At 34.2% G+C, this 23,241-nt stretch overlaps 1 protein-coding gene across 1 annotated transcript; it reads right to left on the bottom strand.

Moving 5' to 3' along the window:
* Positions 1–69: 69 nt before the first annotated feature.
* On the bottom strand, positions 70–22,699 carry LOC111705428 (putative U5 small nuclear ribonucleoprotein 200 kDa helicase; the record flags this gene model as incomplete). The annotated part of the gene is given in 30 exon segments (XM_023477981.1): positions 70–358; positions 1,092–1,164; positions 2,160–2,353; positions 3,913–3,988; positions 4,229–4,359; positions 4,896–5,040; positions 5,297–5,356; positions 5,713–5,793; positions 6,142–6,274; positions 6,489–6,654; positions 7,753–7,827; positions 8,454–8,622; positions 9,163–9,314; positions 9,440–9,550; positions 9,964–10,061; positions 10,453–10,585; positions 11,134–11,505; positions 11,580–11,850; positions 12,882–13,471; positions 13,685–13,763; positions 14,071–14,192; positions 14,398–14,497; positions 14,704–14,797; positions 15,996–16,165; positions 17,045–17,139; positions 17,511–17,606; positions 20,993–21,088; positions 21,671–21,862; positions 22,240–22,327; positions 22,644–22,699. Coding segments are annotated over 30 exon segments (4,263 nt in total), but the record flags the coding sequence as incomplete, so codon positions are not given.
* Between the last annotated feature and the right edge of the window lie 542 nt (positions 22,700–23,241).

Genomic DNA, 23,241 nt, shown 5'->3' with positions numbered 1-23,241 from the left:
CAAGTTTTTCAAACATTTTTTTTAGGTAAACTTGCTCGAACATACAAACAAAGACACAATAAACACACATTTTTCAGTAATTATTTTTATTCAAAGAAAATGCAAAATAAATAGTGGACAACAGTTCATATATAGACAATGCACAATGTACATTAAAACACCATATTTAATGTTGCCACTCTACAATACAAACGCACATCCGATTTTCAATTTCAGGTAAATGTAGGCAGAAACGTACAGAACGTTACAGAGAAAGGTACAGAACGTTACAGAGAAATGTCCAAAACATGCCTAACGTTTAAAGAGTCCTTGTTTAATCTGAATCTGAACCCGAATCTTCTCCACCAGATTGTGGTTCCTGAACAATCAGATTTTAGAAATATACAAAATGTTTAATTATTTCAATTAGTCTATTTTTTACTCTCGAGGCAAATTCATAATATGAGTCAAAATTGAATTATAGTTAAAAGTATTTGAGTCAAAATTATAATTGTCTTAAAACATTTTTTTTAAAGTGAATATTTGCAAATTATCTTTTTTCCATCTCATAATCTGAGTCCGTTTCCCTTATGTCCATTTGACAGCCCAAATTTTAATTTTGAAAAATCTTCTTTGTTTGTTTATTTTCTTGTAATTTTTAACAAAAATTTCTTTTTTTACCGATTTTGATGGTTATTATATCGTTAGAACTGACGAGGGTCAACCCATACCGAAATATGTTTTCAATAAATATAGAACTAACATCTACTTTTTTACTCTACAGAGGTTTGGTCCATCACCATCACCAATTTTAAATTTAAAAATATTTTCCGGATCCAGCAAATGAAAATTTTTTATACATTAAGCTTCTTAGAATTCAAAAAACAATCCAAAATTCTCGTTTTTTTAATATCCCAATTGTATGAAAAATTTCAGCAAAATCTGTGACATGCCGTCCATAGGTGGTTGACTTGACATGGAATGACCCATTTTCCTATTTTAAAAACCTCCCAACACCCGACATATTGTTTTACACTTATTATTAAATGGCGTTTGCCGTCATTTAGTTCACATCCTCATCTTTTGTTCTACTGCTAAGATTTGTAAAGTACCTTGATATCCAAGTTGAACTTGTACTCCTGGTCACATCCCATGTAGGAGTCGCACATGAAGTACAGGGAGTAGCTGAATAAAAATAATGTAAATAAGAGTATTAAAAAATGCCATGACGTCAGCACCAAATATAATGACGGGTCGAGAAAAAATTGTCACATTTTGCAAAGAGGGCTCCTTGAGTTTCAAGTCTTGCCAACATTCGGTTTTTTTAGCCCGATCTCTACCAATTCATTGTTGTTTTGTTTGCAAATTTGAATTCAGTTTTCAGACATTACTGGAATGGTTTTTAGGAAAAAATATTGGATTTTATTCAAATAAGTTATTAGTTCAGCTTGTGTACAGATCACAGCATAGGATTAAATTTGAGCCGTGCTGCATACCAACCGGTTGTTATGGTCCATACAAAATTTTTACCAGGAACTATAAAAAAAATTATTTAAGTTTCACCATGCAAGGAAAAACTGCGCATAAGAAAGAACCAAAAAATTGGAACTTGTATAATTTAACTATTTATCACACTGTTATTTTGGTTCGCATTGTTATACAGTTTTTGGACAGAAATTTTCTCTGTATGGAGAAGGTTAAAGCCTTTTTAGATTTAACTTTGTCCCGAGCTTTAACGAGGGTCAAAGTATAATCTGAAAAGGCGAGAACCTTCGAGATAAAGAGAAAATTTCAGTCCAAAAACTTCATAACACGTCGCGCCAAAATAATGGTGCTACAGGTAATTTTATGAAACGTTTGTGTACTTGTCTTATTTCAATGGCTATTTCTAGATCAACTAAGCTTTGAAACAAAGCAGAAGTCAAAATGTAAAGTTGATTTCAATTTCATTTTCATTTCAATTGAAAAAAATATTTTGGAAATATCATAAATTTTTTGGAGAAAATCCAGGAACCAATCAAAACTTTACAGCGCATGCTAAAATGTACAACTAATTTAACTTTATAGCACGTTCATTATGATATTCAAGATGAAGTGAGGAAGAATGATAAAGTATACAATAGTTTCATAAATTGATTAATTAATAAGTTAATGAAAATCAAACAATAAAATAATCCAACCTGTAATTTCCTGGTCTTGGCGCAACGAAGTCAAGCTTAAACTTGGCTTTCTGTTGCAGGGTTAAACGTTTAATAGACAGCAGACTGTTGGATTTGGAGTCTCCGATGATGACCCACCAGCCCTCTTCACGTTTAGTTGGGAAGAATGGAGCTATGACAGGGCCGGTCACCTCATCTTCTCTTTCCAGTTTCACCTGGTAAAATACAAATACAGATCAAGAATTCTCATTCTAGGGTGTTCAACGAACGAAAGACAATGCAAAAAATTTCTTTAATATTTCGCAAACTTTTTTGCGAAAGTTAATAAAGCAAGAGGAAGCGAAAACCTATTTTTATTCGCGAGCAACAATTCAAAAATTTTTTCTCTCGAAAATTTCAAAAATATTCGCGAAATTTTAGCGAAAAATTTGCGAAACTGTCTCAATTGATACTTTTATGTTGTAATATGATCTAAGATCTACCAATTTTAAATACAAATTTTCAAGTTCTGATGCAAAAATGCAACCTAAATGTCCCATCTTAGTTCGAAAATTTTGCTTTACAATTGACCCAGTAATAAAACCCTTAGAACCCTGTCCAAATAAACATAAGGACCCCCCCCCCCACAAACAAAAACTCCTCTGAACTGTATAAAACCATCACTCTTAAAAAATTCCTGATCTAAATATAAAAAGAACACTGTAAAATCAATTTTTTTTAAAATGCGAGATTTTCAAAGATACAGTTGTCATTTATTACTAAAGGTATATTGGCCTAATGCTAATAAACCTAAAGCCTAAATGGGTATGGAAACCAATACATCTTGTTAATAATACTTTTCTACGAGTTTCCTTAAAAATAGTTTTGATGTAATGTATAAATAAATGTAGGTATAACTACAAAGACTAAGTTTGTTTTGAATCTTGATGACAAAAAACAATTTCAATAAATGACGAGGGTCAACCCAGACCGAAATATATTTTCAACAAAGTGTGGGACTGGCATTCCTTTGTTTGGTCCCTTATTATTAACGAACTTTGAACAAGTTGAAACACTTCCCTTCAACTTAAAGGGAGTGTTCGCGAAAAATGAAAGGGGGTATAGGCTTAATGCGATAAAAAAGCGCTTTTGATTAAGAAAGGTGCAACATTCAACTCGGATCGTAAACAAATCAATTTAATTCCAAACAAATCATTCAGATATTACAAACCGTAGTCATCGATTATTTTTCGAAGCATTTGTATATTGTTCATATTTCATAATATTTTTTATTTTGTTTTTTCTAAATAATTTTCGCTGGCGCTGGATTTTCGAACATTCCTGGAAAATATGAAACTGTCGTCTTCATTATCAAAAATCCTCGCAACAGGAATAAATGTTTTCAAAAGTAACTCTCAGATCATGAAAAATACAAAATATTATGAAATATCAAGTATTTACGAATGAGTAGAAAAATAATCGATGACTATTGTTCGTAATATCTGAATGATTTTTTTACGATCCGAGTTAAATGTTGCATCTTTCTGAATTTGTATGGACACTACGTTCTTCGGTGTGAGTCGTTTTTAACAATTTTCTCCTTACAGACGCAACAGATAGAAGTAATATTAGTAGCAATCAAAAGCGCTTTTTTATCGCATTAAGCCAATACCCCATTTAATTTTTCGCGAACACTCCCTTTAAACCGACGCAAAAGAGAGGTGGTTCAACTGCCATTAAGAAGTTGAACAACTTAACGCCATTGATTCAATATGATCCCGGCTCTGTTACTTACCTCGATATTAACACTAGAACCTGAGTGAAGATCTTCCTTGTTGTGAACTTCATACTGGAGTTCAATATTAGGATACCTAGACAATATACAAGTTTAATATTGATAAATAAAATAAAGATATTTTCTTCCACTGATCAGATAAAATATTCAAAGGAACCGTTGTAAATCAGGAATGTCCGTTAATAAAAAAAACCTGACCGTTCCTTAAAAAAAATCAAAGAATAAAAAACAAAAATGAACCGATTTTTACTTCGATCAGTGTAATAAAAATAATAATAAAATAATTTAGTTTAATGCAATAAAAAGGGTTTACTACCTGTTGCAGAACCTTGCTACATCAGCCATCTGTTGGTCGGACATACTCAGGAGTTTATTCCTGTCTTCATCTTCCATCTCCATTATATCAAACACACTCTCTACTCCCTTCTCTACACTTCGGTCTATCACCTAAACAATTTATTCAACATTTAGGAACATTAACATGATATTCATTTTGCGCTAACTTTCCAACCCCCACCCCCCTAATGAATTTTTTTTTGCAGACTCATAAATGAAGATAAACTCAAGCAGACCTAATGTATTCAAACAACGAGCATTGCAATTTTAACCTTGAAAGAAAACCTTACAAAGATGAGCATGCAGTTCAAAAAATTCAAAATTGAGAAGAGTTAGAATTCCTATTCAAATCAGCCAGAAAAGTGTTAGCTTTACTATAAAAAAAGATCAACTATCATTCGTAAACGCCAAAGGAAGGAAAAAATTAATGTAATATTTAATTAATGACACAAGTCTAGTGTGAATAGTTTAAAAAGGGGGTTTATTTGGACCAATTTTGCGGATTTTTGCTTTGGACTCAATTCCCAAATCAAATTAGGTGATCTTTAAGTTGTGTGTGAGTCATTGTAAAACATTGTTTTTTTTTCAGCAAAAATGCGCAATGTAGAAACCGGAGTGTTTCTAAGAGCATGAAAGATGTAACCCACCTCCTTGTTGAAGTGTGGCAGCTGCTTGAGATACGAGTCCTTGCTCCACATAGCCTGGGTGACCATCTGGGCCAGCTCCATAGCTGCAATAGCAGGGCTCAACCAACCATTGCTAGAGAGTACATCAACACAAGCCTGGATCAACCTACACAGAAAACACAGATATTATCACCCATTTTCTAACTGAAAATGATTGCTACATCCAAAATTATTCTTTTTATAATTCTCTGAATTTTTAATATTTCCTCTCAAATTTCGATGAGTTTACTTAAAATAGAACCATAGCGATATGGGCTCGAGAGTTAAAAAAAACTATATTGACGATTAAAAAAATCAAAAATAAATAAATTTACCAAAATCAAATCAGAATACATTTTTTCCAACTTCACATTAATTCCTACCTTATTGCTTTTGAGAGGATTATCTCCGTATCTTGTTGTAACTCAGCACTCAGTTGCATTCTACAATACATAGATTCGGTTTAATACACAGCTTTAGTGTCCTATTATCAGCATTGTGTCTAATTTCCAGTGAAATTAGTCCAATGTCCAATACACAATTTCGCCGTCCAATGTTGAAGTTCAGTGTAAAATGTCCAGTGTCCAATGTCCAGTGTCCAATGTCCAGTGTCCAATGTCCAATGTCCAGTGTCAAGTGTCCAGTGTCAAGTGTCAAGTGTCCAGTGTTCAGTTTCCAGTGTCCAGTGTCCTGTATCCAATGTCTAGTGTCCATTGTCCAAATTATTAGTTACCAAAAATCCGCCCATCATTTTTTTTAAACTCGGAGAGATCTAGTATTTACAGCTCTAATAGTTTACCTGGAAAGATGCGCCTGCAGAAGAAGGTTTGCCTTTACATGAGGATCATTGAACTTGGCTGACTGCAGTTTGTTCGGTAACCTGAACATAATCTAAAGTCTACACCAGAAGTTAAAAACTTTGCCTCCCAAAAAATGCATTAAATTTTCAACAAAGACGGGAAATTATGTGAAAATTAATAATTACATTAGAGGCATGGGCAGGAAAGCCATATTTAAAAGCTGAATTTATCACAAAAAACAGAACTGCTCTAAAATCCTTGCATTCTAAAATTTAGAACTAAGCATTTGTATATTTTAAAAATACTAGGTTATAAAATTGTGAACATTTTCTCTTTGTATACATTGTAAAACCAATAGCAATAACAAAGTTCGCGGATTTAATAAAAAAAATTTCGTGGATTTTCAAAGTTTAAAAATATTCTCTGACCTTGTAGCCAGGTTCCTGAGAAGACCATCTTCTCCATGACGGATTGGTAAATCTTCATATTCAGCGCTGGCGGAGATGATCTCAATCAAACCTCGTATCTTCGTCTTGCTGTTCAGGGACATTGAGAACAGTTCTAGAGCACAGGACAAGATTAGTTTTATCTACTTACTTTAAACATCTCCAGGGGCGTATTCAAGAGTTTGTCCAAGGGGGAGGGGGGGCTTAATTTTTCTTTCTTTCTGGGGGAGGAGACTCAGCACCTGTTAGGGCCAAAAAAACTGAAAACGAAAGATTTTACTGATCCAAGCCCTCCTTTAATTTACAATTTCTATAATCTCTATCCTGACCTATGGTTGTATAGTTGATATAGTAGTATGCAGCAATCATGCCCAGGTTGAGCGGAGCAGTATCCATGTCATCCTCAACACTGATACATTTACTGTGCTCCAGTTCAGACAACGTGGTTTCAACCATCTCCGATAGATGATCAGACAGATGACGGTATGTCACACCCTGAAATAGTGAACCTGTAGGTTGTATTTAGCGAATTGAGTAAATGAACCTGTAGGTTGTATTTAGCGAATTAAGTTAATGAACCTGTAGATTGTATTTAGCGAATTAAGTTAATAAACCTGTAGGTTGTATTCAGCGAATTAAGTTAATGAACCTGTAGGTTGTATTTAGCGAATTGAGTAAATAAACCTGTGGGTTGTATTTAGCGAATTAAGTATATAAACCTGTATGTTGTATTTAGCGAATTATGTTAATAAACCTGTAGGTTGTATTTAGCGAATATAGTAAATGAACCTGTAGATTTTATTTAGCGAATTAAGTTAATGAACTGTAGGTTGTATTTAGCGAATTAAGTAAATGAACCTGTAGACTTTATTTAGCGAATTAAGTTAATGAACTGTAGGTTGTATTTAGCGAATAAAGTAAATGAACCTGTAGGTTGTATTTAGCGAATAAAGTAAATGAACCTGTAGATTGTATTTAGCGAATAAAATAAATGAACCTGTAGATTGTATTTAGCGAATACAGTAAATGAACCTGTAGATTGTATTTAGCGAATAAAGTAAATGAACCTGTAGATTGTATCTAGCGGATAAGTTAATGAACTGTAGGTTGTATTTAGCGAATTAAGTAAATGAACATGTAGGTTGTATTTAGCGAATTCAATTAATGAACCTGTAGGTTGAATTTAACGATTAAATTTAATGAACCTGTAGGTTGTATTTAGCGAATAAAATAAATAAATCTGTAGATTGTATTTAGCTAAGAAAGTAAATGAACCTGTAAATTGTATTTTAATTTAGCGAATAAGTTAATGAACTGTAGGTTGTATTTAGCGAACTAAGTAAATGAACCTGTAGGTTGTATTTAGCGAATTCAATTAATGAACCTGTAGGTTGTATCTAGCGAATTAAGTAAATAAACCTGTAGGTTGTATTTAGCGAATTAAGTTAATGAACCTGTAGGTTGTATTTAGCGAATTAAGTAAATGAACCTGTAGGTTGTATTTAGCGAATTAAGTTAATGAACCTGTAGGTTGTATTTAGCGAATTAAGTTAATGAACTGTAGATTGTATTTAGCGAATTAAGTTAATGAACCTGTAGGTTGTAGTAGTTCGGGTTCTGAGTCATTCTTCGGTAGATGTAGGTCCAGGTCATATAATCAACAGCGTCCTAAAAATTTACCAACATATATATTATCTCTACAAATGTTAAAAAATCAAGCATTAAATAAAATAAACCCAAGCAACAAAATCTTATCAAAAACCAAGCAAATAATCAAATTAATAAGAAATGATCAAAAAACAATTTGAATATTAATCAAATAAATATAAAATCAGTCACATAATTAAAGAATCAGTCTGTTATGCTATCAGTTAAAAAGAAGGTGGAGTGATCAGACAACAGCTATCTTTGTAAATTAATCAATAACCTTGCCAACCAATTAAAAAACAATCAAGTAATTAAGTGATCAATTACCAAGAGATAAAGATATCAAGAGATCAAGAGATCAAGAAATCAAGAAATCAAGAAATCAAGAAATCAAAAGATCAAAAGATCAAAAAATCAAAAAGTAAAAATCAAGAAATCTTGAAATCAAGAAATCATGAAATCAAGAAATCAAGAAATCAAGAAATCAAGAAATCGAGAAATCGAGAAATCGAGAAATCAAGATATCGAGAAATCGAGAAATCAAGAGATCAAGAGATCAAGAAATCAACTATTACAGTAACCAAAAGATTAATCTACGAGACCAGGGAATGGATCAACAAATGATCAATAAAGATGATCAACTATACCTGCTTGTTCTCAATGGTCTTAGTAACGATCTCAGCGTTGAAATGATCGTGAAGACAATGATCAAGATGAGACTCTATGGGGAGAGGTTCGTACAGGAACTTCTTAAAGAAATCCTTCTTTGAGTTCTGACACATCAGAACACACTTAGCGTCTGTATCCTCTGTTGGTCTAATACAAACATAATATTACTTAACTAGCTAAAGTGCCCGGCGTTGCCAATGGAATTTTTTTTAAATCAATTTTTTTTGATTTTTGAAGAACAGAATATTTTTGATTTTTTAGTTTATATTCCACTTATTTACTAGCTTAGAACACAGCATGGCTTAAGGGAGTCATAGTCAGTCCGACCATTTACCCGCCCCTTGTCGTAAATTTCAATTTTAGCTATTTTTCCCGTTAAAAGTAGACACACTCAATTTAGAATATCAAAACCAAGCCAAGAACATACCGGGTAACCAAATCAAAATTTGTAGTTATGATCGGACAAACAAACAGGGTTACAATTTTATATATAGATACTAGCTTGGGAACCCAGCGTTGCACAGGGTATTCATAGTTACTTCCACCGTTTACCCGCACATAAACGATTTTACCGAGAAACTAAATTTTCGCTATTAAAGTCGATCCACTCAACATAAGAATCTCAAAACCATACTAAGAATCCCGAGTACCCCAATCTAAATTTGAGACCAAACAGATTAATCTGACCTGTTTGCTCTGCCCAGCATCTGCAGGATATCCGTGACAGGATAATCATGGTAAGCGTGAAGCTTCCCGTTGTAGTATTGTGTATCCATGATAATAACAAGATGCGCCTGGATAGTCAGCGCCCAAACCAGAGCACGCGCAGCAACAACAACCTTAAAGAAATCAAGTCAAGTCAAGTCAAGTCACATCACATCAAATCATTCTACAAAGAAATAAAAAAATTATGATTTAAAATCCGCATATCTAAAAACTTGCGCAGAAGTTATTTCACGTTTACCTGAATTGCTCCTGAGTCGAAGAGTGACTCTACGAGCCTCCTGTCCGTTGAGCTGAGCCCCTCATGCATAAATGCAACTCCTTGGCTTAATGTCTCACGAAGCGTCTTGTCCTGTAAAATCAGAAATGAACACAGAACTGATTAACAGCAACAACAACAAAATTATTTAAATACCAGCTGAAGGGCCCGGCGTTGCCCGTGACAAAATTTGAAGATTAAAAAAAATTCGAATTTATTTTAGCCTTTAACACCCCCTGGCCACCCATGAGTGTCAACAACAAAAAATTCAGCCCGATCGGTCCAGCCGTTTGGCCGGCTATAGACAACATATATATACGAATGTCTTGTTTTATTATATAAATTTCTTTTAGCAAGGAAATCTTGAATATTTGAATATTTTGACCTGTATTTTAGTAAGGAAATCTTGAATATTTTGACCTGTATTTTATCAAGGAAAGCTAAAATATTTGAATATTTTGGCTTGTATTTTAGAAAGGAAATCTTGAATATTTGTATATTTTGACCTGTATTTTAGCAAGGAAAGCTTCAATATCTTCCTGTTCAGCGTGTAGAAACCTATCCGGCTGGTTTTCAGCAGCAGCATAGGTTAATAGATCGATGGCTAAAATATGTATTTTAGATTTTAGATTAAAGATATTGAAAATTTGAGACAGTAATTATCTGTTATTCAAATATCAAGTCCACTGGCACGTTTACCCCATTTCTGCCATATAAATATAAAAATATAATCCGCCAAATAAGCAACGGAAATAGTTTTCAACTCCGTGTAACATTTCAATTCTTAAAAAAGGTAAATAAAATTAAACATTGAACACCACAATCAATAAATTCGGAAAATGTAAAATTACGTAATTAAACTTTAACCCTCTTCCACCGCCCGGCCCACCCAACAATTCTAATTTTCGATTTGATCATTTACAAGATTTTTCATAATTTAAGTTCCAGTAAAAAAATGTTCTTATTCTTATTAATTTTTATTATGAAAATTTAACCTGTGAGCCTGGTTTGTTTCCTGCTTGGTACAAACACAATGACCGGCTTGCGAGGTGCGTGCTTCACAATCGCGTTGTAAGTCGGCTTTGCCATAGACACGATTCTACTAGCGTTGTGAGTCATGTTGAATCCCTGAATACACAGAAGATAAAATCTATATAAATACTTTGCTTGTCTGCCTGTCTGTCTGTTAATTAGTATCCAAAAATTGGCAAAACGGCAACACCGATCGTGCCCAAATTTTGAGTGGGGCCTCACATGACCCCATGGAAGGTTAATGAATGATCAAAATTTCAAAAATTGGCCTCCAACAAACTTCGATTTTCATTCAATTTTGAAAATCCACGATTTTTTTATGATTTTTTTTTACAAAGTACACGAAGAGAAAATGTTTACACTTAAAATAGAAGATGGACTGAAAGCCTAGTAATTAGTATAATATATTTTCACAAGACTTTCTTTCTGACTCACATGAACACAAATAAAATTATTTTGTTTGTTTGTTTTGATAGTGTTTGTGTGGGGGCTGAAGTATTATGTTATAAGGAAAAAATACCGATAAAACGAAAGAAAAAAAATACTTTATGGTGTAGTAACTTAACGTTGAGCAGGTAAGATTAAACACATCAGTCATCCTTTCAGTTCATTTCGAAATTGAAATATTTAAAAAATATTATTACCTGAATATGAAGTTCAAGGGGAACAGGACGTACATTAGGATGGAAGTTAAATGTAGAGTTATTCCCGGCTCCAAGCCATTGAGATACATCCTTACAGTTACTCAGGGAGGAGGATAAAGCCAGGATACGGATAGCTTTCTCTAGCTGAGAGGAGATATATCTCATCCTGGAGCAAACTATCTCAAGAACAGGTCCTCCTTCTCCTCCCAAAAGCTGTAGCTCGTCAACGATGAAGAGATTGATGTTCTGCACGTTCTTTCTCTGCTTCCAACGCCTGCTAAGCACGTCCCACTTCTCCGGGGTTGAGATGATCAGGTTTCCCTTGGCTAGCAGTTTCAGGTCGGTTCCTGTTTCTCCAGTCAAGATCACAACCTGGAGACAAAATAATAATTTAACTATCAACTTAAGATTTAACAACAAAGATTTAGATTACGAAAGATTCTTACCTTTAAACCAAGCGGAGTGAATTTCCCATGCCAATCTGCGTACGCAATATCGGCCAATGCGTCCTTCGGCGTAACATATACGCATCTGCCTTCAGGGTTCTGGGAGAAAAGACGCATTATCGCCATCTCGGCACAGACAGTTTTCCCTGAACCGGTCGGAGCTCCGACAAATACGTTTTCATCTCCGTTGTATATAGTGTTGAAGACCTGGGTCTGGATTGGGTTAAATTGTACGAAGTTCTCCTTGTACAGATTCTCATATTCCTTGTTCCTACACAATACATCAGTAAAACAGTACAATAGTACAAAAGTACAATTATACAATGGTACAATAGTACAATTGTACAATTGTACAATTGTACAAAAGTACAATTGTACAATGGTACAATCGTACAATCGTACAATTAGTACAATAGTACAATAGTACAATGGTACAATGGTACAATAGTACATTAGTACAATAGTACAATAGTACAATAGTACAATAGTACAATAGTACAATAGTACACTAGTACACTAGTATAATAGAATTATAGTACAATAGTACAATAGTACATTAGTACAACAGTACAATGATGAAGAAAAAAAATCTATTTATAAATCATTCTCATTTTAGAAAAAATTATTAAGGAAAAACGTAAAATTCCTTGGAAAACTGAGATCGTTCACTTAAACCGATCCCACACTTTCTGCTTCCTTCACTAAATCTGCTCCCACATCTTCCTTCTATTTTTAACCCTATCCCTGCTGGGTTACTTAAAAACTAGGTTACGCTGGGTGGGGGGTCAATTCCCCCCCCCCTCCCTCAGAATCCCATGTTTGATGTCCAAATATGATAAGCCCTTGACCATTTCAAATATGCAAAAACTCTTGCAAAATTTTATATAAATATTGTGTAAGAAAAAAAACTAAAAATGTGCAAATTTCTTTTGACAGAATGTATGCAAATAATTTGCAAAACTTGTGCAAATCGTTTCCTTATTTTATAGGCTATCCAAAAAGCTAAAAATTATCAAAATCTGACAACTGAAAGTGGGTCAAAAGAAAGATTTAGTTGATTAAAAGAAAAAAAGTCATTCAGGCAGTGTTCTTGAGGACTCAGGCAGTTAGTATCAAGCCAGGTTTAAGACTCAATGGGAGTGCCATTGGTATTTAGGAAGTCAAAAAATTTTAACAGCCTCAGCCCCATAATTTAAGTTATTTAAAATAGACCTTCAAGAGGGGGGGGGCGATTTGACCCTCCCCCTCCCCAGCAGGAATAGGGTTAATCTGTTCCCACACCCTCCTTTTCTGTAATATTACCTTAGGGCGGATACAGGGAGAGGTTGCAAATCCAACAACTCCGTTGGAGGAGGATTCTTCTCTGGTAGGATCAGATGCCGGAATGAGACAGGAAGCTGAGTCTCACTGGCGATCCAACGATCACTGATCACCCGGATGAAGTAGAGCGGAGGCAGAGGCTCAAACACCGGCACAAAGAACTTGATCACATGCTCGTCCTCGGCAAACTTCTTCTTGAGAAGGAAGAACTCGTTGTGGAGGATGATCTCGGAGTCAACGTCCTCCACAAGGATCCAGAAAGCCTCGCTGTGTCCGTGAACCTTCTCGTCCCACTGGAAGTCTGGTGTAAGGGTGAGCTCCATCCTGAGCGTCGACCTCGTGATCGGTTGGATGTGGGAGACCAGATCCAACTTGGGAAACTGATGAACATATTTGTGAATTGTTTTACCAAGTTTCGGCATACGGATCAACTCTCCGATCTCGTTGGGTCCAAGGTCGTAGAGCCGCTCCCAGGGGAATGATTTCTTCTCGATCTTCTTGATTACCTCCTCCGGCATCTTCCGGAACTGTCGGAGCGGAGACATACTCTGCCACATCCGTTTGTCAACCATCTAAGAAAGAAATGACATTGAGAGATAAAAATTTATACTCAAATAAAAAAATAAACAACCCAAAACCGTCATTTTTTGCTCAAAAGTTTTTTTTCAGGACTTTAATTCTTTTTAATGCAAAACATTGATTTGAATCTAGGCTGAGGAATAAAATGTGAATTTTAAACCCCTTCTAAATTATGGACCTTAACAAATACTTAAAGATTATCCAACCTTGCTCAAAGCCAGGCATTTATCCACCAGCTGAGCCCAACCACGGAACAGAACTATCTCAAATATTGCTCTGATCAACCTAAAGAAAACCTCATTTAAAAACAAAACAATAATAAATATTCATGATAAAACCGTGAAATATTTATAAATGGATATTCATAATCAATATTCATCCTTGATAAAATCAAAGTATTAGGGATACCTTAAATGTGAATATCAAAGCATTCCTCAAATCTAATTCAATCAAAAAAATTTGTAAGATTGACTCTTAAGATCTGGGTTATATTTAAAAATTAAAATAAAATAAAAGTTAGAAAGTAAAAAAACAGCGCAAATCAAAAATGACTGATAAGTTTAAATTAGAAAAAAATTTATGTTTTAATTACCTAGCAGCAGACTGTGTGACATAAACCATATCTGCCATCAGAGCAAACCCTTCAAGCTTGAGCTGGGAGATATAGGCTTGTAGCAGGATATTTACTTTAGCACTGGGCTCTTCTATGCTCTCCTAGATAGATAGGATATATATATATTATATGTATATCAATAGAGGCTTGTAGCAAGATATTTACTTAAGCACTGGGCTTTTCTAGTCTCTCCTAGAAGAGAAAATAGAATTGCTTAAGCTTATTAATAGAAAGAAAATAATAGAAAAGATGGAATATTAATAGAAAAAATAGAAAGTAGAAAAGATAGGTCGAATAAAATCTGACCTTGATAGGAATAGGAACACGTTCCATTAGTTTCTGAAGTTCCAACTTCTCCTCATCTCTTACAGTTATATTCCGGAACTCTCCGGACAGAGAGAAAACCCTGAAATAATATGGTTGAAGAGAAAACACTAAAATAATATGGTATATACAGTACATAAGGATCTCGGTATTTGTACAGTCTAGGAGAGAACATTTGTTTATTGTTAATTATTTACTTAAAATTAAGTTTAATATAAAGCCATTTCCCTTCCCTTCATTTTTATTCCCTGCCAAAAAAACCATGCTAATGTCTAAAAGAATTATCACCTGAACAACTCAATCTCTGACAGGTTGGGTTTAAGTAAGGTATTGTACGTGTACATTGTCTGATGTGTACAATAGTAGTGACTGCTGATTCGACCTGAATTTAATAAATCATTAGAATTATTTACAAATTCTTAAATTTCCCGGGAAATAGTTGTTCACAATTTTATCGTCTTTTGAGATGTAAATACGCAAAATAATGGGGGAATGAGTCGGTAAAATAATGGGGGAATGAGTCGGTAAAATAATGGGGGAATGAGTCGGTAAAATAATGGGGGAATGAGGCGGTAAAATAATGGGGGAATGAGGCNAATGGGGGAAAGAGTCGGTAAAATAATCGGGGAATGAGTCGGTAAAATAATGGGGGAATGAGGCGGTAAAATAATGGGGGAATGAGCCGGTAAAATAATGGGAGAATGAGGCGGTAAAATAATGGGGGAATTAGGCGGTGACATAATGGGGGAATGAGGCGGTAAAATAATGGGAGAATGAGGCGGTAAATTAAATAACAATTAATGAATGCATTGAGTTCATGAATCATTAGATATCGGTATCATGAGAATTTGTTTTACTGATGAACCCTCAGTAGTTCAACGAATCGACGAAACAAACTATCTATTTAGTCCGATAACCATTAAATAAACGGACCACCAAAACATTGATTGATAAAAAACTTATCAAGTATTAATGAATTCAATGGCCAATCAATGCAATTTAGTGGACCGATAAATCAATCGACAAATGATCAATAAATCAATGGACAAATGGTCAATAAATCAATGGACAAATGATCGATAAATCAATGGACAAATGATCAGTAAATTAATGGACAAATGATCAATAAATCAATGGACAAATGATCAATAAATCAATGAACAAATGATCAATAAATCACTTAAATCCAATTTCTTGCTAATAAAACTAGTTAACCGTTTTTCAGGTGGAACCAGTGCTTAGGATTCATTTAATTTTGATGCGAATTTGGATGCAGATCTAGTTCATGAAGATTTAATTAAGATTCACTGATTAATTTGACAGAAAAAGAATTTTCGAATTATTTTACTTTCTTTTTTAATTTATCTTGATACAGAAACTTGAAAGACCATTCATAGATAAAAACATTTCTCTTTTTTAAGCAGTTAAGATCAAGTGTTGAGAACAAAATATTTTTTCCCCTTGAATGGTTGATATTTTGCCAGGGTCTGTGGATCCGGATCCAGGAAGCCAAAATGTTGCGGATCCTATGCACTCTGGTTGGAACTAAGTTTATTTACTATTTATTATATTTTACTTACCTAGCTCAGTGGTTTGGAAATTTCCAGATTTTCGATCGTACTTGATGAGCGCGGATTTCTCCAGTGCGCATGCCGCGGTGTGAACAAGATTGGCGCGCCACTGCTCAAGCTTGGGATCATCTTCACGGGCGTCCACAGGGATACCGTATAATGTTGGGTTCCGCAGCATTCTAATAATAATAATGATAACTAGCTGAAGTGCTCGTCGTTGCTTGTGGATTGAAAAAAAAACGAATTTTGAAAAAAAAAAATTGCAACAAAAAATTTTGTTTATAAAAAAGACACTTCGAAAAATGCTTCGGCGCAGAACTTAATCTGGTAATTTGGGCGGCTTAAGTCTTCCTCCGCCGGTACATCCTTGAAATCATCTCTGGATTGCTCAGCAGATTGACCCATCCAACATCTCAGAACAAAACCCTTCAGGTTATAACTTAAAATTTCCCTTTCATATTTAACATTTTAACTTTGTTTCACAGGATCTTATATTTTGATTTTGGTTTCACCAGTAACTCTAACATTAATACCTAAAATGGCCATCCTAGAGTTTGTTGAGAAAAAATTTACGAAAACAATTGACAATTTGATCCTGTTCAACATTGGCTTTCCTTGTTCATGTTGTTTTTTTTTCTCACAAAAATTCAAACTAGTAAAAATTATTAATAATTTTTAATCACTAAAAAATATATATTAGAAACTTTATAAAAAGTTGAATTATACGAAAAACTGTAATCATTTGTAAAACTTTGAGAGGGCGGACTGGCCTCCTTTCAGACTATGGTGTAAATTTGATTTTTGTAATTTTTTGAAGAAACAAGGGTAATACATAAGTATTTAGCGTTTCCAGTTTAAAAATCATAAAATTTCCCCTGCTAAATATAATCAAATTTCTTGATGCTCGTGGCTGGTTGGAGAAAATTTAGAAAAGGCCTGAGTTGTTTAAAAAATACATGTTTTTTCAAAAAACTAAAAAATGTTTATTATTACAAAAATGCTTTATAGTACGGGGGGAGGGGGTGGGGCTGATTTAAAATATATCTAAATATATTTACCTGATGAATAAGTAGGTGTATCCCAGCCACTGAGTAGCATCAGAAACTGTCTGCACTGTTCCTGATACTATCTCTGCATTTAACATGTCAGGTAACTAAATAGATAGATAGATATATAGTAGATAGATAGATAGAGATTACTTACTATCTATAGATTAATTGATTAAAAAATTGTTATGGCGCTCATTTTTTATGATATTAGAAATTAGTTTTTTGAACTGCTCTCTGTAATTTATATTATCTAGATTTGTGGAAAATAAAAAACATTTTTAACATTGCATTATTCTCGAAGCTTTTAAAAAAAATTATATCAAAAGGCAAATTTTATCAAACTTTTTGATACTTTTTACCTCAAAACATATTTACTTGCCACTAAGAATGTTTAATTGTTTTACCAAATAATCAAATAAAACCCCCAAAAACCGGCGCAAATATACCTAACATCTGGGGGAAAGTTGAAGCTTACCTTAGATATCATCTGCGATTCGATTGGTAGCTGTTGATTGAGCAGGGACAGGTAATATTGGAGCTCACTGTGATTTGTGATTAAAATACCTTCTCCCTAAAACAAATTAAATCAAATCATAATTTTAGGGCGGATGGCTTCAGACTACTTAATGTTTTGTTTTTGTTATGATAATTTTCATGACTCCTAGTGGAGTATATAAGAAAATTTCAGATTGTTGTTATGATATTCATGAGGTTGCAATACATATATCTCATTAATATGCAGAAAAAATTATATTTAATATTTTATAATTAAAAATAAAGGACAATTTTTTAAATTTTTTTTTTGTCGAATTTGTTCATTTATTTTTTGTTTTTATTTTTCGACCTTTTTTTATTTGGCCTTTCTGTTTTCTGTAATCTTTTTTTTGGGGCTCTTTTTGTACCAATAATAGAAACTAGAACAGATAAGTACTGTGTACTTCAGTACTGTGTACACTAAAGAAGATACGCAAAACATACCCATAATGAATAGACTTCCCTGCACCTCAACCCTCGACAATGTTACATTTACTCCTGAATTGATCAAAGCCAAAATTAAGAAGATGAAACCATCACCAACTCCAGGAGTGGATGGGTTTACAGTTCCTCTCCTGTATGTGATCAAATTTCCAAACCTCTGTCGCTTATTTACAACAAATGTATTCAGGAAAACAAAGTTCCAGCTGACTGGAGAGAAGCTAATGTGACACCAATCTTCAAAAAAGGGGCTAGAGGTAAACCATCCAACTATAGACCTATATCTTTAACTAGTGTACCCTGCAAAATAATGGAGTCCATTATTAAAGACCATATTGTAGACCACTTAACTAAAAATAAACTAATAAATCCTAGTCAACATGGATTTATGAACAATAAGTCCTGTCAGACCAACTTACTTGAATATCTGGAAACCATCACTGAAGCACTTGACTCAGGTCAGATTGTAGACATTGTGTACCTAGACTTTGCAAAAGCCTTTGACAAGGTCCCTAGAAAACGCCTTGTAACAAAATTCAGAGCTCATAGTATTGATGGAAATCTTCTGAACTGGATTGAATCTTGGTTAAGTGACAGAAGACAGAGAGTGGTCTTGAATGGTAAATATTCTTCATGGATGGAAGTTGAATCTGGAGTACCACAAGGAAGCATCTTGGGACCGGTTGGGTTTACTATTTATATAAATGATCTTGATGATCCAATACAGAATCTAGTAACACTGATTAAAAAGTTTGCTGATGACACAAAAACTGCAAAAATAATTCTTGATGATCAATGTATTTTAGATATGCAAGAATCACTCAATGAGCTCCACAAATGGGCAGAGAGATGGGGAATGGTGTTCAACGTCGACAAATGTAAAGTGATGCATATTGGGAAAAATAACCCACAACACAATTACACCATGAACGGACAGATACTTCAGAAAACCTCAGAAGAAAAAGATGTAGGTATCAGACACAATGAAACCTTCCCAACAATGCAAATGCTCAGCTGCAGCAAACCAAAAGCCAAGCAAGTTCTTGGCCAAATTTGTAGAGCCTTCCATTTCAGGGACAGGAATATATTCCTAAAACTGTACAAACAGTATGTTCGTGTTCACATGAAATTTGCTGTATTAAGTTGGAGACCCTGGACCCAACAGGACAAAGACAAACTAGAAAATGTACAACGCAAGGCAGTAAAGATTATCTCAGGGCTTCAGGGCTCCACATATTAAGAAAAACTTAAAGAATTAGGACTACAAATTTTAGAAGCCAGGCGTGAAAGATCTGACTTGATACAGACCTACAAAATAGTCCATGGTCTTGATGATGTTGACAAATCCCTGTGGTTCCAGCATGTGGCTGAAACTAGTGAACGCATAACAAGACAATCTGCTGATATACTCAACCTGAAACCAAAAAACTCAAAACTAGAACTGAGAAGGAATTGCTTTAGTAATAGAGTTGTAAACTCATGGAATAAATTACCACAAGATGTTAAATCCGCCAAAAATATTAATGTATTCAAAAACAAGTATGACTACTACATTAGATCCACAATGATCACTGGGATCAATTCACAAACCTAGAAGATACCACTCTTCCAGCAGATGATCATTAGTTCCTAAAAAAATCCTCTACATATTCCTAGATGGAACACTGAGGATCAACACACAAGTATCAAGTATCAAGAATTTTTCACATATTTATCATATCTAGATTTTAAAGTGTTTAGCGTTGGCGTAGTTTTTATATCACAAGGTAAATTAACAAATTAAATTGGCTTAAAGAATATCAGTTCTACAAAAATTGGCACGAAGTGAAGGGTTTAAGTTTCAAGTCGTTTGCGTTTTTCAACCCGGTCTCTACCAATTAATTGTCGGGTTGTTTTGAAATTTAAAGTCAGGTTTCAGATCTTGCGCGGATGTTTTGAAGACAAAATATTGGAATTTGTTCAATAAAGTTACTACTTCAGCTTGTAGACTGTAGAAATCACAGCACAAGACCAAATTTGAGCCATGTTGCCACTTTAACGTACTTGTCGATTGTTTCAGAAAACAATTTAGAAAAAAGTTCTTTTTTTCCAAGTACAAGGGGTTGGTACTTCCTTAGTGGACTTAGATATGATTTTTTTTAATTTTCATAATTTTTCAGGAATATCAGGAAAGATATCTAGATTATTCATCATGTTTTCGTATTTCCTTATTCGTGCTAAATCTCAACTGTTGTACAATAATACCCATAAATCTGTCGATTACAAATTAAAAGTTGTTAATGCTGTCGTTTTACGAGTTACTTAAAATAAAATTTTTAAAGTAAATTGGGTCTGTGCAAGTGTACAATTGCGGTGTTTTCTGTTCATTGGTAGAAGAAAAGGCATGACTTGAGTCCAACAGTTGTACTCCTATTCTACAGAGTTATGGGTCTTACTGTATAATATAGAAAGAACTAGGAAGATAGACCCGAGTCCGCGATTTAAAAGCTTCGACTCGAGATTCCTTAAACCCAGCTTTAAGACCTAATTTTAGACTTAAATCTGACGACAGCTTGTGTCACATGATTGACAGCTTGGTATCGTACAGCAATGTTTACATTGGTATCGTACTGCATTGTTAACCTTAGTATCTTACTGCATTGTTTATATTAATATCGTACTGATTTTTTTTAGGTATAGTACTGCATTGTTTACATTGGCATCGTACTGCATTGTTTACCTTAGTATCTTACTGCATTGTTTATATGGGTATCGTACCGACTTTTATTGGCATCGTACTTCATTGTTAACCTTAGTATCTTACTGCATTGTTAACCTTAGTATATTACTGCATTGTTTACACGGTTTTCGTAACGAGTTTTACTGGCATCGTACTGCATTGTTTACCTTAGTATCGTACTGCATTGTTTACCTTAGTATATTACTGCATTGTTTACACGGTTTTCGTAACGAGTTTTACTGGCATCGTACTGCATTGTTTACCTTAGTATCGTACTGCGGCCTACCAGCACGACCCAACATCTGAAGAACATCAAGAGCGGACAGTTCGACCCATTTCCCCTTGTCCGGGTTATAGATCTAAACAAACATAATATTCAAATATATTTAGAATATTCAGTGTTGGTAACGGTTGTGTTGGATACTCATAATTCAGATCGCATGATTACGATATCCAATGTGGGCACTTTTATTTTGACAAATCTCTTCATTTTAGTTATCCCTTCAAGGTATTCAACCTTGGATATCGATTAAATTGATCTCCCTTCAGGATATTCAACCGCGGATATCAATTACATTGATCTGCAGATTAACAAAAGCATTGATCTCGATATCCGCAATGCAAAGAGTTTGTCAAATAATTATAAAATTAAATCTTAGAAAATCTTAGAAAATTAAAGGAATAAATTGCGAAACAAAATTTGAAAACATTTCTCACAATTTGAATACATGAAGAAGAAACTATAAAACATTAAATCAAAAAATAAGGCTTTTTGCTCAAAGCTATAGCGGACCAAACTGCTGAACCAAATTGGCAAACATTGCCCCCATTGATATCCTGGGGGCAACATAAAGGCTAGAAACAAATCGAAATAGTTTTTATTTTTCGAAAATTCAACTGTTTTCTTTTTCAAAATTTAAGCCAACAGTGTAGAAAAGTACCTGAGTTCCCTTGATAATAACTGTATGCGCTGGTAGATTTACTCCCCAAGCTAGGGTTGCGGTCGACACAAGAACCTGAATATGTCGATCTGCAAACAAATCTTCGACTAGGGTTCGGTCAACACGCGACATTCCGGCGTGGTGAATAGCAAAACCGTAGGGAAGGAGGTCCTTGAGCTCCAGGTTCTTCACCTAAACGAAAAACTAAATTAGTCTACGAAAATAAAGAGCGTTTAGAGGTAATAGATCTGAAATACCGCCTGCAGGGTAACCAACCAAAATATAGAAAAAGAAAAACATGTCCATAAAACTTTAAGGTATATTAATATGCCGAATCTGAATCTAATTTCTTTCAAGACGTGGATCCAGATGTCTAGATTCATTTCAAGGACTGATCCCGGATCCTGATCAGCATCAAAATGGAATGGACCCTTTGTACTATAATGAGGATTGAGGAAGATCTGGACTCCTAGCTTCTTAAATTGAAACTTAATTAATTCAAGAAACCCCCAAAAAGAGGACACGACCGAAATTGTGACAGAAGAGTGAAAATTCACTGAACAATGTACCTGCTCCGCCTCCGTCCTTAGAACCTCCATAGAGGCACTTCCTTCCTTCAAGAATCCTCCAAGAGTATCCTTCTCCAAACATTGATCCCTAAATAAATGTTCATAATTATTGACTGCTTGACATTGATCCCTAATTATCCTTACTAATTATTATTCCTACATTGATCCCTATATATTTCTTTTAACATTAATTTCCTTACATTTGATCCAAGATAAACATTTTATATTGGCACGTATCTCATAAATATTAAATGATCCCACCTTAACATTGATCCCTAAATATTTCTTTAACATTACTATCTAACCATTTATTTTAAAGTAGATCAATTCTCGTGTTTATTGGGACACCCTGTGGCTTTATTGTAGGATTAGTTGGTATGATAACGATCTAGTGTCTAGTCTACCTGATAGCTCGAGCAGTTTTACCAGTTTCCTTACGACTGTGAACAAATATTAGAACCTGAACAAAATATGATTATTGACTACCCTGAACAATGTACATAGGGATGACCAATAGCCAGATTCGTTAAACAGAAACTTTGAATGTTTTTAGACTTTAAAAAGGTTTTACGACAATATGAGAAGGTTACAACATCTTAAAGCTTTATTCTGTAGAAATTTGCTTTTATCAAACATGTTGCCCTAGAAGAAAATAAAAGGCAAAAGCGATCGTTTTAAAACGATAGTTTTTGGGGGTTTTTAAACGATAGTTTTTGGTTCATTTTCGCCGTTTATTTTCACCTAGGATAACAAATTTGCATAATAGATAAAAGTAAAATTCTACAGAATACAATTTTAAATCGTTGGACCCTTCTCAGATTGTCGTTAAACCTTTTACCAAGTCTAAAAATATTAAACGTTTCTGTAAAACGAATCTTGCTATGGGCCTTCGCTACCTAGCTGTACAATGTACAATGTACAATTCTGATTAAATAATTATCTCAAATAGCTTTTGATCAAGAATTTCAGATTGAATCTTTTTCTTTTTTTCCCAACCACCCT

The sequence above is a fragment of the Eurytemora carolleeae genome, unplaced genomic scaffold (assembly GCF_000591075.1).
Source record: "Eurytemora carolleeae unplaced genomic scaffold, Eaff_2.0 scaffold489, whole genome shotgun sequence".
Lineage (NCBI taxonomy): Eukaryota > Metazoa > Arthropoda > Copepoda > Calanoida > Temoridae > Eurytemora > Eurytemora carolleeae.
This window is presented reverse-complemented; position numbering and strand designations above follow the sequence as displayed.